This window comes from Dipodomys merriami, unplaced genomic scaffold (genome assembly GCF_024711535.1).
Source record: "Dipodomys merriami isolate MVZ:Mamm:240054 unplaced genomic scaffold, mDipMer1.0.p SCAF_5, whole genome shotgun sequence".
NCBI classification, from domain to species: domain Eukaryota; kingdom Metazoa; phylum Chordata; class Mammalia; order Rodentia; family Heteromyidae; genus Dipodomys; species Dipodomys merriami.
In genome coordinates, this window is record NW_027206068.1 from 51676459 (window position 1) to 51689665 (window position 13207).

General features: G+C 35.8%; 1 protein-coding gene across 3 annotated transcripts in view; it reads left to right on the forward strand.

Moving 5' to 3' along the window:
- The window catches only part of St7 (suppression of tumorigenicity 7), a 207467-nt gene that overhangs the window by 16093 nt on the left and 178167 nt on the right, over positions 1-13207 (forward strand). Inside the window, exon 1 of one of the 3 annotated variants that reach the window (XM_069996622.1) lies at positions 12655-12728. The exons of the other annotated variants lie outside the window; for them this stretch is intronic. Coding sequence (XP_069852723.1) covers positions 12687-12728 — 42 coding nt within the window. The 5' untranslated portion in view covers positions 12655-12686. Of the gene's footprint in view, positions 1-12654; positions 12729-13207 lie in introns of those variants that run through there. 3 annotated transcript variants of the gene reach the window in all.

Below are 13207 nucleotides of genomic sequence, written 5' to 3' on the forward strand. Positions count from 1 at the left end.
TCTCTAGACTGGTACAACTTTGTAACTGATTCCTTTTTTCTTTTTCCCTTTCTTTCTTACTTTTTTTTTTTTTTTTTGGGTCTGGTCATGGGGCCTGAACTCTGGGCCTGGGCGCTGTCCCTCAGGTCTTCAGCTCAAGGCTAGTGCTCTACCACTTGAGCCACAGTGCCACTTCCGGCTTTCTTTTTGCTTATGTGGTGCTGAGGAATCGAACCCAAGGCCTCAGGCATGCAAGGCAAGCGCTCTACCACTGAGTCACCTTCCTATCCCTCTTACGTTTTTTCTTTCCCTTCCCCCTTCTCTCTCTCTCTCTCTCTCTCTCTCTCTCTCTCTCTCTCTCTCTCTCTCTCTCTCTCTCTCTCTCTCTCTCTCTCTCTTTTCCCTTGTTTTAAAGAGCTGCTTATTATGTCTCCCAGGCTGGGCTCAAACTAGGGTCTTTTCTGCCTCACTTTTTCACGCTGGCATGATAATGTGTCATGATGCCTGGCTCTGGAAAATTTAATTTTAGATCATTTAAATTTAAGTACCTGCATGGGGCTGGTGGGTATTGTATTGTACAAACATAGGGTTAGAAGCAACTTGGTACAAGCGACCACAAAGCAGAATGACCTTTGGTATTTCATCACACAGTTTGTTTAATAGTCTTCTTGAGGGTTAGTTTTATATCCTACCTTATCTTCATTTGTATCTGCAGTTAAAACAACTAGTTTATTAAGTGAGCTTCTTAGTTTTCTGTGACTTAAGAGGACAGGGAAATACACTTGAAGATTAGGGGTATACTATGGTTATGCTAAGGGTCCTGGGAAATGGGGGGCTTTGTGTTGTCACAATGATGAGTCAGTGCTCCTGGAAGGCTTAGGGAATGTTAGCTGTAATATTATCCTGCTTATAGCACTGATAGCGCCCTCTGAGACATATTGTTGGCTTTCTTTTTTTTGATGGTAAGAATTTTTAAAATTTTAAACATAGAATTCAAAGTGTTATCTCTTTCCTAGAAAGAAAAAGTCATACCTCTGAAAGACATTCTTCAAAGCTCTGGCTATGAGGTTTTTTCCCATGTTGTAGCTTGTGGTGGTATGACTCTAAGCCTTCTTTTCCTCCCCAATCAATGAATATAACATTTTAAAGTTGATATTAGAAAACACAGAAGCTATTGATGTTTGTTTACTACTTCAGAGCAGAAGTAGTGAAATGGCTTAAAAATCCATTGGAATGATTGAAATGCTGTCTGGTGCAAATGTAGGGGAGGGAAAAGGTTTCATGACAGCTAAAACTTCACCCAAACAGTGCTTACATGTAGAAGTGTTTCATTTTAGAAAACAAATGAATCAAACTACGTACAGTATTATGGAGATATGTGTATTTGTAGAGTATGTTTCCCAATTTACAGTCTACCTTCAAAAAACAGTGGAAAAGGAACCACCAATGCTAAGTGCAGTTGAGTGGTTTCCCCACTATTTTCTGTTAGGATCTGGATCTCAGATGTCTGTTTGCCTAGAAATAAACTTTTCACTTGCTAAATGAGCTGGATGAGAGGCTTATGTCTACGTGAAATATAGAAGGGACTCTTAGTAAAATTATAAAATTGCAGGGTCAGGTAATACTTTCAGAAGCATGCCATGTCAGATCTTAACAGAACCTACAAGACTTCAAGATTATTCAAGGCCAAACATGGAAAAAGGTATGCCTTTTGTAATTCATTGTAACTAGAGACAAATTTGGACAGTCTAGTGTTACTATCACTTTTTTTGGGGGGGAGATGATTTTGGGGGATACATTAATAATTACATTAATGTCAACACAGGGAGTATATTAAAAAGGAGGAAAGTGACTTTTTCTTATTCTTCCCTTCCAATATCATAGTAATGGCAAGATCCTTGTCTTGTTCTGGCAAAATATAATCTTATATCTATTATGCCTAAAGACAGGGTGTAATAAAACCTTTGCTTAGGTAATTTTAGCTGGAGAGGAGTTAAGATCTAATACTTTGTGATTTCAAGTTTCTAATTCAGTATTGCATATATATATATATAAAAAAAATATATATATATAGTTATGTTTGCTAGCTTCAAAAGTTAACTTCAGTTGATACTGTGATACATTTTCCATATAATGTTTCAAATTAATCACCAATATAGAATTATTGTTAACTTCATAAGGGTGTGTGTGTGTGTGTATGTGTGTGTGTGTGTGTGTGTGTGTGTGTGTCTGTGTGTCTGTGTGTCTGTGTGTATGTGTGTATGTGTTAAAGTAGGAAAACTTTGAATATGAATCATTGATGGAAAAACTGCACAAATAAGTAATTTATATTGTAAATAGTAATTTTTTATTGTGAAACTACCGTTCAGAGGGGTTACAATTACATGGGGAAGGTAATGAGTACATTTCTTATCAAGCATTGTTGCCTTCCCCTTCCCATCACTTCCCAGCACCCACCCCCTTGCCAAAGTTGTAAAGTTTGTTTTTCAGCATTACGACTTGTACATCTCATTGTTGCAATGGGTCCACCTGTATCCCTATTTAAACAATTTGTTTTTTCCCTTCCCCTCCACAAATTATACCAACATCAAATACAGTGAAAGCAGGGGTTATACCATGGGGGAGGTACATTCAAAGCAACAAAGAAATCATCTTATAAATACGTTAGAAACAATCACATGAAAGAAAAAATGTAAATAGCAATTTTTTTACATTCACAAGTGCTAATTATATTATCTCTCTATGTGTGTGTATGGGGCAGAAGAACTTGATCTAGGTGCAAAATTACTGTCTTTTGGACAAAATTAAATTACGGGGGGAGCCCAAGAAAATATTTCTTGAACAACTGTATTGAAAGATCTAGAGAGATGGATAGCTGAATGTTCTTTGACCTTGCTTTTTCATCCACTTGGCTCAGAATTTTTTAATTTCATCATGAGCAAGTCTCTAGAGAGAAACAATGAAATACTCAGCTTACTCTCCAACTATCCAGAAGAATGTTAGAATATATTGAAAACAAATGAAAAGCCCATAGATACTTCATAAAACTCTTGTCAAGGTAGATACTTACAAAATATAGAGGAACTCTGAAGTGACTGCTTTTTGTGCCTTTTAACATAGAGGCCATCATAGCTTTGTGGCAAAGATGGAGAAAATGATTGTGATAAAGCCATATATGAAAGTTTCTATCATAGCATTTCAGCGTCTAACACATATAAAGTACTCAGTTAATATTAGTTCTTGTCTTTTTCTTTTAAAACCACTGCTTTCATTGAAACATGTAATAAACAAATATTCCTAGGATGATCTTACATAATTTATAATGTTATAGTATTTTGAGAGAAGCCTCTACTGATGTTTGAACTTGTGCTTGCTACACAAATGCTATGCCACTTGAACCACACCTCCCAGTACCTTTTGAGTTCATTATTTTTCAAGTAGAATTGTGCTTTTTCCCCAGACTGGTTTACACCATGATTCTCCTACTTATGCTTCCTGTATAGTGCGGTTGACAGGCACCTAGCTTTTATTTTTTTGCTGGTCCTGGTGCTTGAACTCAGGGACTTGGTTGGTGTCCCTGAGCTTCTTTTGCTCAAGGCTAATGCTCTACAACTTGAGCAACAGTGCCACTTCTGGCCTTTTCTGAGTGGTTTATTGGAGAAAAGAGTCTCATGGACTTTCCTTCTCTGGCTGACTTTGAACTGTGATCTTCAGCTATCAGCCTCTTGAGTAGCTAGCATTATCAGCAGCCAGCTGTACCTGGTTTTTCATTGGTTGAGATAAACATATCATGAACCTTTCTGTTCATGATGCCCTCAAATTGTGAAATTCCCATTCTCTGTCTCTCTAGTAGTTAGGATTTCAGGTGTGAAAAAGCATGCCTAGCTTATATTTTTCATTAATTTATGCAGATATATGTACTCTTTAATACTGAAAGTAAGTACGAATAAAGATGCCCCAGTCCATAAGCATTAACTGCAAATTCCATAGCTTTATGCCTCTTACACATCCTTACATCCTTCATTCTTTGTATTGGTCTAGGGAACTCTTTTTTTTTTTTTTTTGTCGGTTATAAGGCTTGAACTCGGCCTGGGCACTGTCCCTGAGCTCTTCAGCTCAAGGCAAGTGCTCTGCCACTTGAACTACAGCACCACTTCCAGTTTTCTGGTGGTTAATCAGAGATAGGAGTCTCACGGACTTTCCTGCCCAGGCTGGCTTTGAACTGCAGTCCTCAGATCTCAGCCTCCTGAGTAGCTAGTATTACAGGCACGAGCCACCAGCACCTGGCTGAACTCTTATTTTTATATCATGATGTTTTAGAGATAAGAGCTTCAGTATAATTTAAAAAATAGTATCTAATTTTAATAATGTTTATAGAACTGACTCAAGACCTGATTTATCTTTCATAGAATAGTTAGGGTGGAATGAAACATTTTGGACAGTTAAATCTGTATTTCTATATGGAAGAATAGGCTGAAGTGGAAATAGTGTGTAGGAAACTGAAATATTTTACATTCTTTTTCCTGTGCCAATTTTGAAGCATGGCCATGTTTAAATATATTACTACTGTAAATGCCTGGAAGTTCACTGGCCTCTGTATTTGGTTTGTTATGATATAATCTATCTTCAGTGTATACTTTTTTTAAGGAAACATATACACATTCTTAACATTTTTTACATTTTTAATGGAATACCATGACAGGTATTCCTGTTGAGTGCAATTTTATTGAAGAGAAACGTATTTCTTCATAAGTTATAATAGCTTAAAAATTTCTACTTTTATCTTCAATATAATTTATTATGGGAAAAATTTGATGTCATATGAGTCTAAAATCTAATTGTCATTGTACAAAGTAGAAGAATTTAAAGGCTGTTGGTCCTAACTAAGTCTTGCCCAAGTTTGAATCCACTTTCTTCCAGTGATTTCCTGCTAATATTAGGAAGTGTTTTCTTCTCTATCTTCATATTTCATGTTTCTATTAATATTTAAAAGTCCAGTTTTCATGAACAGCCTTGTGTCAAATTTTAATAGAATGCTAATAGAACATATGAGATTCAATTTCTTCTTTGAATATAGTACTGTCCCCTACATTCCAGTAAGCTATGGAAACCATGACTCACACAATGGTTTTAAGAGACAGTATGCAGCTGAATTCCCAGACATCTATTTAAAAATAAATTATACTCATGAAAAGTATGTAAAGCATCTTTCTTCTAAGAAGGAAAAAAAAAGGCCCTGGGGGGAAAATTTGATGGAATTGAGAGACTATGTAGTGTCATTGAAAGAATGGGTCAAGGAGGGGAGGGAGGGCGGGAGCTAAGGAGGAGGCAGGGTGGGAAGGGACGGTAGGGGAAAATCAAAGGAGGGGTAACAATGCTCAATAGGAAATGAACTAATTACCTTACTCATGTAACTATAACCCCTCTGTACAGTATCTTTACAATAAAAATATTAAAAAAGATCTATCACTAGACATCTTAACATGCAAAGAATAAATATATCTTGTTTGTTAGATGTAACTATATGCATGCATCTTAAGTGCAAACATTTCAAAGATGTTATATTATTTAAGAAAGTCAGGGGACTGGGAAGGTAGCTCAGCGGTAGAGTGCATGCCTTGTAAGCATGAGGCCCTGGGTTAGATTCCTCAGCACCACATAAACAGAAAAAGCCGGAAGTGGCACTGTGGCTCCAGTGGTAGAGCGCTAGCCTTGAGCTGAAGAGCTGAGGGACAGTGCCCAGACCCAGAGTTCAGGCCCCATTACCGGCAAAAAAAAAAAAAAAAAAAAAAAAGTCAGGAGTGATAGCTTAATTATTAATAATTAATAATGTGAAGTCCTGATGATTTTTTTTATCTGTAAGGTGATCTTACCATTGTCTTCATGTGAGCCACATAGTAACCCATATTTCACGTCTGGTCCAAAGACAGATCCAAAAAAGGATCTTGCCATAATTTTCGTACTTCCCACCTTGGGTCTTTTGCATCGTTGATTTATAAGTAGAGTTAGAGTACATTTTTGAAGGACTGTCCATATTTTAATGAATATAAGAAAGCTTTCAAAAAAGAAAATTTGTTATAAGTGCATCATTCTCATTTAAAATGTGAGCCACTAATTTTCCTTTCCTACTTATCACCTTCTGCTTTAGGGAGGCTGCCCGTAGGTCTTGGCAGGGTAACATATTCACATTTTCTGGATGATTTGTATGTTTTCTTAGAGTTAACAAGTTTTCTGTGTGTTTTTCCATTTGTGCATGCAACAAAGCATTGCTAAGCATATGATTTTTTTTTTGCTTTATGTTTTATCATGTCTTTATTCACAATTAAAATTTGTATGAACTCTGCCTAATTGCCATAATATCAGTATTTCATAATGAATTTAAGAACTGGAATATTCCTGAATTTTACTAAACCTTCATAATTTTCTTAGATTGTTATTCTGGCTCTGATTATATAGTTCTTGGTTTAAGACATTTAGTCTTAATATATATCAATACATACTCGTCCCTTAGCTTCTAGAGTTTGCAGCCTTTACACTTCACAAATAAAAATACTTTAAAAAATTAATACTGATTCTTATAGTGGGCTTGTGTCACTTTTACAACAGTGAAGAATATAAAGTAGAAAGATAAAACCTTCAGTGATTCAATCATCAGCAAGTCATGTCAGACGCATTAGCAGTAATTATAATTCTTTTAATTATTTAAATTAAAAATTCTTTCATTTTTTAATGTAGCAAATACATATAACATGAAATTTATCCTTTCAATCATTTTGAAATATAGTTCAGTAACTTTAAGTATATTTAAATTACCCTGTAACCAGTCTTCAGAATTGAAATCTCATACTCATTAAACAGTAATTTCTCATTTTTTTCCTGCCCTCCTTCCTAAGCCTCTGGCAACCACCATTCTATTCTCTATCTCTATGAATGTGATTGCTGTAGGTACCACTTATTCATGGAAACAAACCACTCTGTCCTGTGACTAGCAATTTTATATATCATATATCCTCAAGCATCATCAATCTTGTAGCATACATCATCATTTTCCTTCTGTTTTTTTCCTACTCTCTGCTGTTTTAAAACTTCACAATGATACCAGTATTATTCTTACTTCTTAAAAATTACCCCCCTCCAATAATGAGTTGCAGATATCTTCCCATATCAATATGTGTTCACCATTTCCATAACTATTTCCATAACTACATTTCAATATATATGTATGTATATATATGGGTTGGAAATGGTTTTATTCTGTGATAGGTAGTTGAGGATATCTTGGAATTGATTAAATATCACCAATTCTTAAATGGGAAGTAAACATGAACAAGGTAGTATTGGTTATCAAGACTAGGGATTCTTTTTTTTTTTTTTTTTGTCAGTCGTGGGGCTTAAACTCTGGGCCTGAGCGCTGCCCCTGAGTTCTTCAGCTCAAGGTGAGCGCTCTACCACTTGAGCCACAGCGCCACTTCTGGTTTCCTGGTGGTTCATTGGAGATAAGAGTCTCACAGAGCCTTTCCATTTCCTAACAAATGGGGAAATGTCATTCTTTCTGATGGAGGCATAGAATTCCATTGTGTATATATATCACATTTTCTTGATCCATTCATCTACTGAGGGGCATCTGGGTTGGTTCCATATCTTAGCTATGGTAAATAATGCTGCAATAAACATAGTTGTGCTGGTAGGTTTAGTGTGGTCTTGTTTGTAGACATTTGGGTAAATGCCCAAAAGTGGGATTGCTGGATCATAGGGGAGATCTATGTGAAGTCTTTTGAGGAACCTCCATACTGCTTTCCAAAGTGGTTGAACAAGTTTACATTCCCACCAACAATGAAGTAAGGTTCCTTTCTGTCCACATCCCCTCCAACATCTGTTGTTGTTAGAGTTCTTGATTTTTGCTGTTCTAACTGGAGTGAGGTGATATCTCAATGTTGTTTTGATTTGCATTTCTTAGTATAGGTATGAGTCAAGCGGAAAAGGTCAGATAATATGATGTTAGGAAAACGAACCCTTAAATATGTATTTTAATGTTTTCGTTTCTTTCATGCATGTGTTTCTAACGCATTTATAAGATTATTTCTTTGTTGCTTTGTATGTCCCTCCCCCACAGTGTAACCCCCGCTTTCACTATATTTGATGTCAGTATAACATGTGGAGGAGATGGGGACAAACAAGTCGTTTAAGGATTCAGGTGGACCTGTTGCAACAATGAGAAGTACAAAATGTCATGTCAAAACCAGCTTTACAATGTCGGTGTGGGGGGGAAAAGGGGGGTATGATTGGGTGGGGGGGAGGGGGGAGGCTGGGAAGGGAGGTGAAGGGTAAACAAAAGAGGAGGCTGCAATGCTTGGTAAGAAATGTATGCATTATCCTGCCCATGTAATTGTAACCCCTCTGTACAGTATGTTCTCAAATAAAATAATATAAAATTAAAAAAAAAAAAAAGAGTCTCACAGACTTTCCTGGCTGGGCTGGCTTTGAACTACAATCAGATCTCAGCCTTCTGAGTAACTAGATTATAGGTGCGAGCCACTGGTGCCTGACAAGACCAGGAATTCTTATGGTATCATTAGGATTGAACTGGGATGAAAGTGTGATTGAATTCTCAGCTCTGATGTATCTGACAGTTGCTGGAACCTAGTAGTTTTCTGAGTTTTGACAATGGCAAAGCCTAATTGAAGATCAGAGCTCTTCCAGAGAATGTTCAAATCAGCAACAGTAAAGATTATAGAACAGAAATTATCAAGCTACCTGTTTTTACATAGCTTACAAACTAGCGAAAACTTTTTTAAATACTGCTTAAGAAAATTCAAAAGAAGAGTTGTACTTTTTGGTATGTGAAAATTTTAGGAAATTCAGTTTTGGAATAAAGTTTTATTGGAACACAGCTATACTCAGTCATACATGTTTTGTTATGACTACTTTTGTATTAGAATAGCAGAGTTATACTATGATAGAGATCTGATTGTACTATAAACCTAAATTTTTTACCATATGGCTTTTTATTGAAAGAATTGGCTAACCCTTGCCATAAAACAGCAGGAATGATTCATGTTTTGGAGTGCCATGGAAACGTGTGACCTTGTTTACTTACATGGAATGCTTGCTCAATACTACTGTATTTTTCTTGAATTTCTCCACTTCTTTTTGTCTTTGGAACAACTTACAGTAGTTCATTCATGACTATTTTCATGACTTACTTTATTTTCTAGGAGTTCATTTTGCCAACCAATGAACAGACCAAAACCACAAAAGGTCTGTGGTTTTCTAAAGAAATTTTTCTACAGAAGGATATGTGTGGCAAGGTTAGCTTTCTGTTTCTTGTAGAAACTTGGAAACTTGGATTTCTTTTATTCTGATCATACCACAAAGACATTAATTTAAATGTAAATAAAGTGGCTTTTATTTCTGTACATAAACACATTTTAAGCATATTTATTGTTAGATTCATGTTTGTAGAATGAAAATCTTTTTTCTGGTCCTGGGCCTTGAACTCAGAGCCTGGATGCTGTCCCTGAGCTTCTTTGCAGTCAATCTAGCATTCTACCACTTTTTCTTAAAGTTTATTGGAGCTTAAGAGTCTCACAGACTGGCTTGCTTTGAACCTTGATCCTCAGATTTCAGCCTCCTGACTGGCTAGAATGAAAATCTTGATCTTTCACCGTTTTTTTTTTGTCAGTCATGGGGCTTGAACTCTGGGCTTGGGCACTGCCCTAAGCTTTTTGTTTTTCCTGAAGGCTAGCATTGTACCACTTTGAGCCACAATTCACCTCATATTTTCAAGTGGCTAATTGGAGTTTAGAATCTCATGGATTTTCCTGCCCAGGCTTGCTTCAAACTGTGATTCTCAGATCTCAGTATCCTGATTAGCTAGGATTACAGGTGTGAGCTACCAGTGCCCAGACAGTCTTTCACATTTTTACTAGGTATTTTAGCAGCTTAAGCCATGTTAGTCAAAGCTCTTAATTTTACACTAAGATTAATTAATATGTGTGCTTTTTTATTGATTACTCTTAAATACTTAAAATATATTTAAAACAATTATTTTCTGATGGAGTAAATACATTAATGGTTATGGTAGTACATTCTATATAAAAGTTATTTTTCCTCCCTATAGATATGTTTATTTATTGTCAGCTTCCTTGAGGCCTGTGTAAAAAGAGAGGTCCAGCACTGTCTGAGCCTGTACTTGGGATTGTTGTATATTGGCATGGTTGTATATGCTTGTAGTCCCAGTTTACTTGGGCAGTGGAAGTAGGAAGAGAATAGTGCAAGGCTTGAGATCCTATCTGAAAAACAAATCAATAAATGGGAACATGAGTCAAATGGTTGAATACTTGCCTACTGAGTAAGAAGTCTTGAGTTCAATCCCCAGTATTGCCCAAAGCAAACCAAAGCAAAATGTATGTACTTTGCAGTCATTGAAAGCTTGGCTTTTTGTCTATACAGAAAGAGCCCTTTTCTGAAGATATGGGCTTTGGTAAAGTAGAACTTTTATCTGGTTTCAATCATGCCTTTGTACTTACTGAACATGATTCTTAACTTCCTGTTGGTTTTCTGCCATAGAAACTGTATAGCAATGGTCATGGTATTAAAAGTAGCATTAGGTTTACTCCTCATTTCATAAGGCTTCTTTGTTATCTGATTGGTACTTGATGCTTATTTGTGATAACTTAGAAGTTTTGAGTATGGAAGGCAGAGCACACTAATGGAAGGAGTTGGGCTCATGTGGGAATCCCTTTAGACAATGAAGTCTTCTCACATCTTGGGATAACCTTGGGGGCTCAGTAAACAAATACAGTGCAGAATGATAGAATTGAAGAGGAAATACTAAGGTCACATGCAGGCTAGCATGGGAAGAATATGAATGATCTCAGGTCAACCTTGTTTTTGATGGGAGGAGTAAGGGTGTGTATGTGCATAACTTTAAGGCATTTTGGGTTAACTCTGATATGTTGGTGAGGAGGATGAGAATTGAGAATGATAGAGAAATGCTGCATTATCATTTCTAAAATGTAGAAAAACAGGATGGGCATTTATAGCTCTGGGGTATCTATCTATGTATCTCTATCTATTTATCCTATCTATCTATCTATCTATCTATCTATCTATCTATCTATCTATCTATCTATCTATCTATCTGTTTATCTATCTATATCTATACATCCATCTATTTCTACCATAGATTACTCATTTTATTTTTATTCCATTAAAATACATTTTTCAAAACATCTGTGACTTAAATAGAATCATCAAATATAAAGGAATAAAATAAACCATTAAAATGCTACTTTAATAATGGCATAAGAACTTTAAAATTTCATGCCAATAGTACCTGTGAAAGACAGAATCTTATTTCATGTTACATTTGATAATGACTGTTTCCACATGCTTTTTTAGTTTTGTGAAAAATTATTATTAGGTATTTTGAGATCACTGTTTTAAAAGAATCACGGTGTTAATGTTTTCACTGATTGTATATCTTAGTTATCAGGAATGAATTATATAAAAATGTTTATAACTCAAGAAAAGTTTCCCAATCTCTGTATACAGAGAAGTAAGATGAGCCTCCTTACCAGATGATGTAGATGAGAATTAGAGCTTTTGACAGTCACATATTGATGATGTCGTGGCCTTTCCTAATAGTGATAAAGTATTGACTGTAAGACTGAATGAAATGTATTTTATAAATCTGTTAAGTGACAATATTGAACCCAGAATTTGTAGATTTTTTATACTACATATTTTAGTATTGTATTAAAATTATTAATCATATTTTATAGTATTTTCAACATTCTAATTACTACAAAAAAGTCTTCTAAACAACTAATAGCATAGCTTCTTATTTTATAACTCTGAGCAGGACTAGACTAAAAGGTAGAGATCTTAGGTCATAGGTATGTTTTAAAAGATATTTCTTACCAGATCCTCCCCACTCCCCACCAAAGTTGTAAAGTTTGTTTTTCAGCATTACGACTTGTACATCTCATTGTTGCAATGGGTCCACCTATATTCCTCTTTAAACGATTTGTTTTGCCTTTCCCCTCCACAAATTATACCAACATCAAATACAGTGAAAACAGGGGCTATACTGTGGAGGAGGTACATACAAAGCAACAAAGAAATCATCTTATAAATATGTTAGAAAGGGTAGGGGGCTGGAGGGTATGGGAAGGGATGGGAAGGGAAAACAAAGGAGGAGGCAACAATGCTTGATAAGAAATGTACTCTTTATCTTGCCCATGTAATTGTAACCCCTCTGCATGGTATTTTCATAATAAAAAATTCATGAATTGCAAAAAAAGATATTTCTTTCACTTTAAGTCAGGTAAGTCATCAAGAGTTTTTCACATGGATTAAATATGTATAATATGCTTTGAAATGAATATACATACCCCTTTCAGATTATATGCCTTTATGATACCAGGAAGTAAAATGAAATATCATATGTTCTTTCCACTTACAGAAATAAGACATTTCTTCCCTCAAAATTTAAACCAAATAGTACAGGAATGAAATGGGCACAGATGAGAGACAGTATTTTCTAAGGATGACTTTAGAAGAACAGTTAGAGAGAGGAGAGCCACAGTGTTTGCTGCTGAGTGGAGATAAGCAGAAGTGTGTGGGTGGGTAATGTCACATGGCAGGAGGCTTCCTTGGGGCAGTCATTTCAGTTTATAGGTGGTAGAGTTGAACTTTGGGAAATGCCCAGTTTCCTGCTTATTGCTTCATTATGGATTATACAGGTAAAATTAAATTTAAAATATATTTAGGCTATATAGAATTACTTAAAATATAATAATTGAATTTAAATGTAAAAATTATGTTGGTCTGTGTGTATTTAAAAAATATATGTCAGTATATTCCTTTCTATACCTAAATTTGCTATATGTAAATTGTGATTAAATGAGGATAAAAACTTAAAGGGATTTTTTTATTTATTTTTAAAATTTTTTTATTATTATTTTTTTTTTGGTCTCGTCGTGGGGCCTGAACTCTGGGCCTGGGCGCTGTCCCTCAGCTCTTCAGCTCAAGGCTAGCGCTCTACCACTGTGAGCCACAGCGCCACTTCCGGCTTTTTTCTTTTTGCTTATGTGGTGCTGAGGAATCGAACCCAGGGCCTCAGGCATGCAAGGCAAGCGCTCTACCACTGAGCCAGCTTCCCAGCCCAGGGATTTTTTTTTAGATGTAACCCTTGTTGTTTCTTCTATTTAGTGTGGGTCAT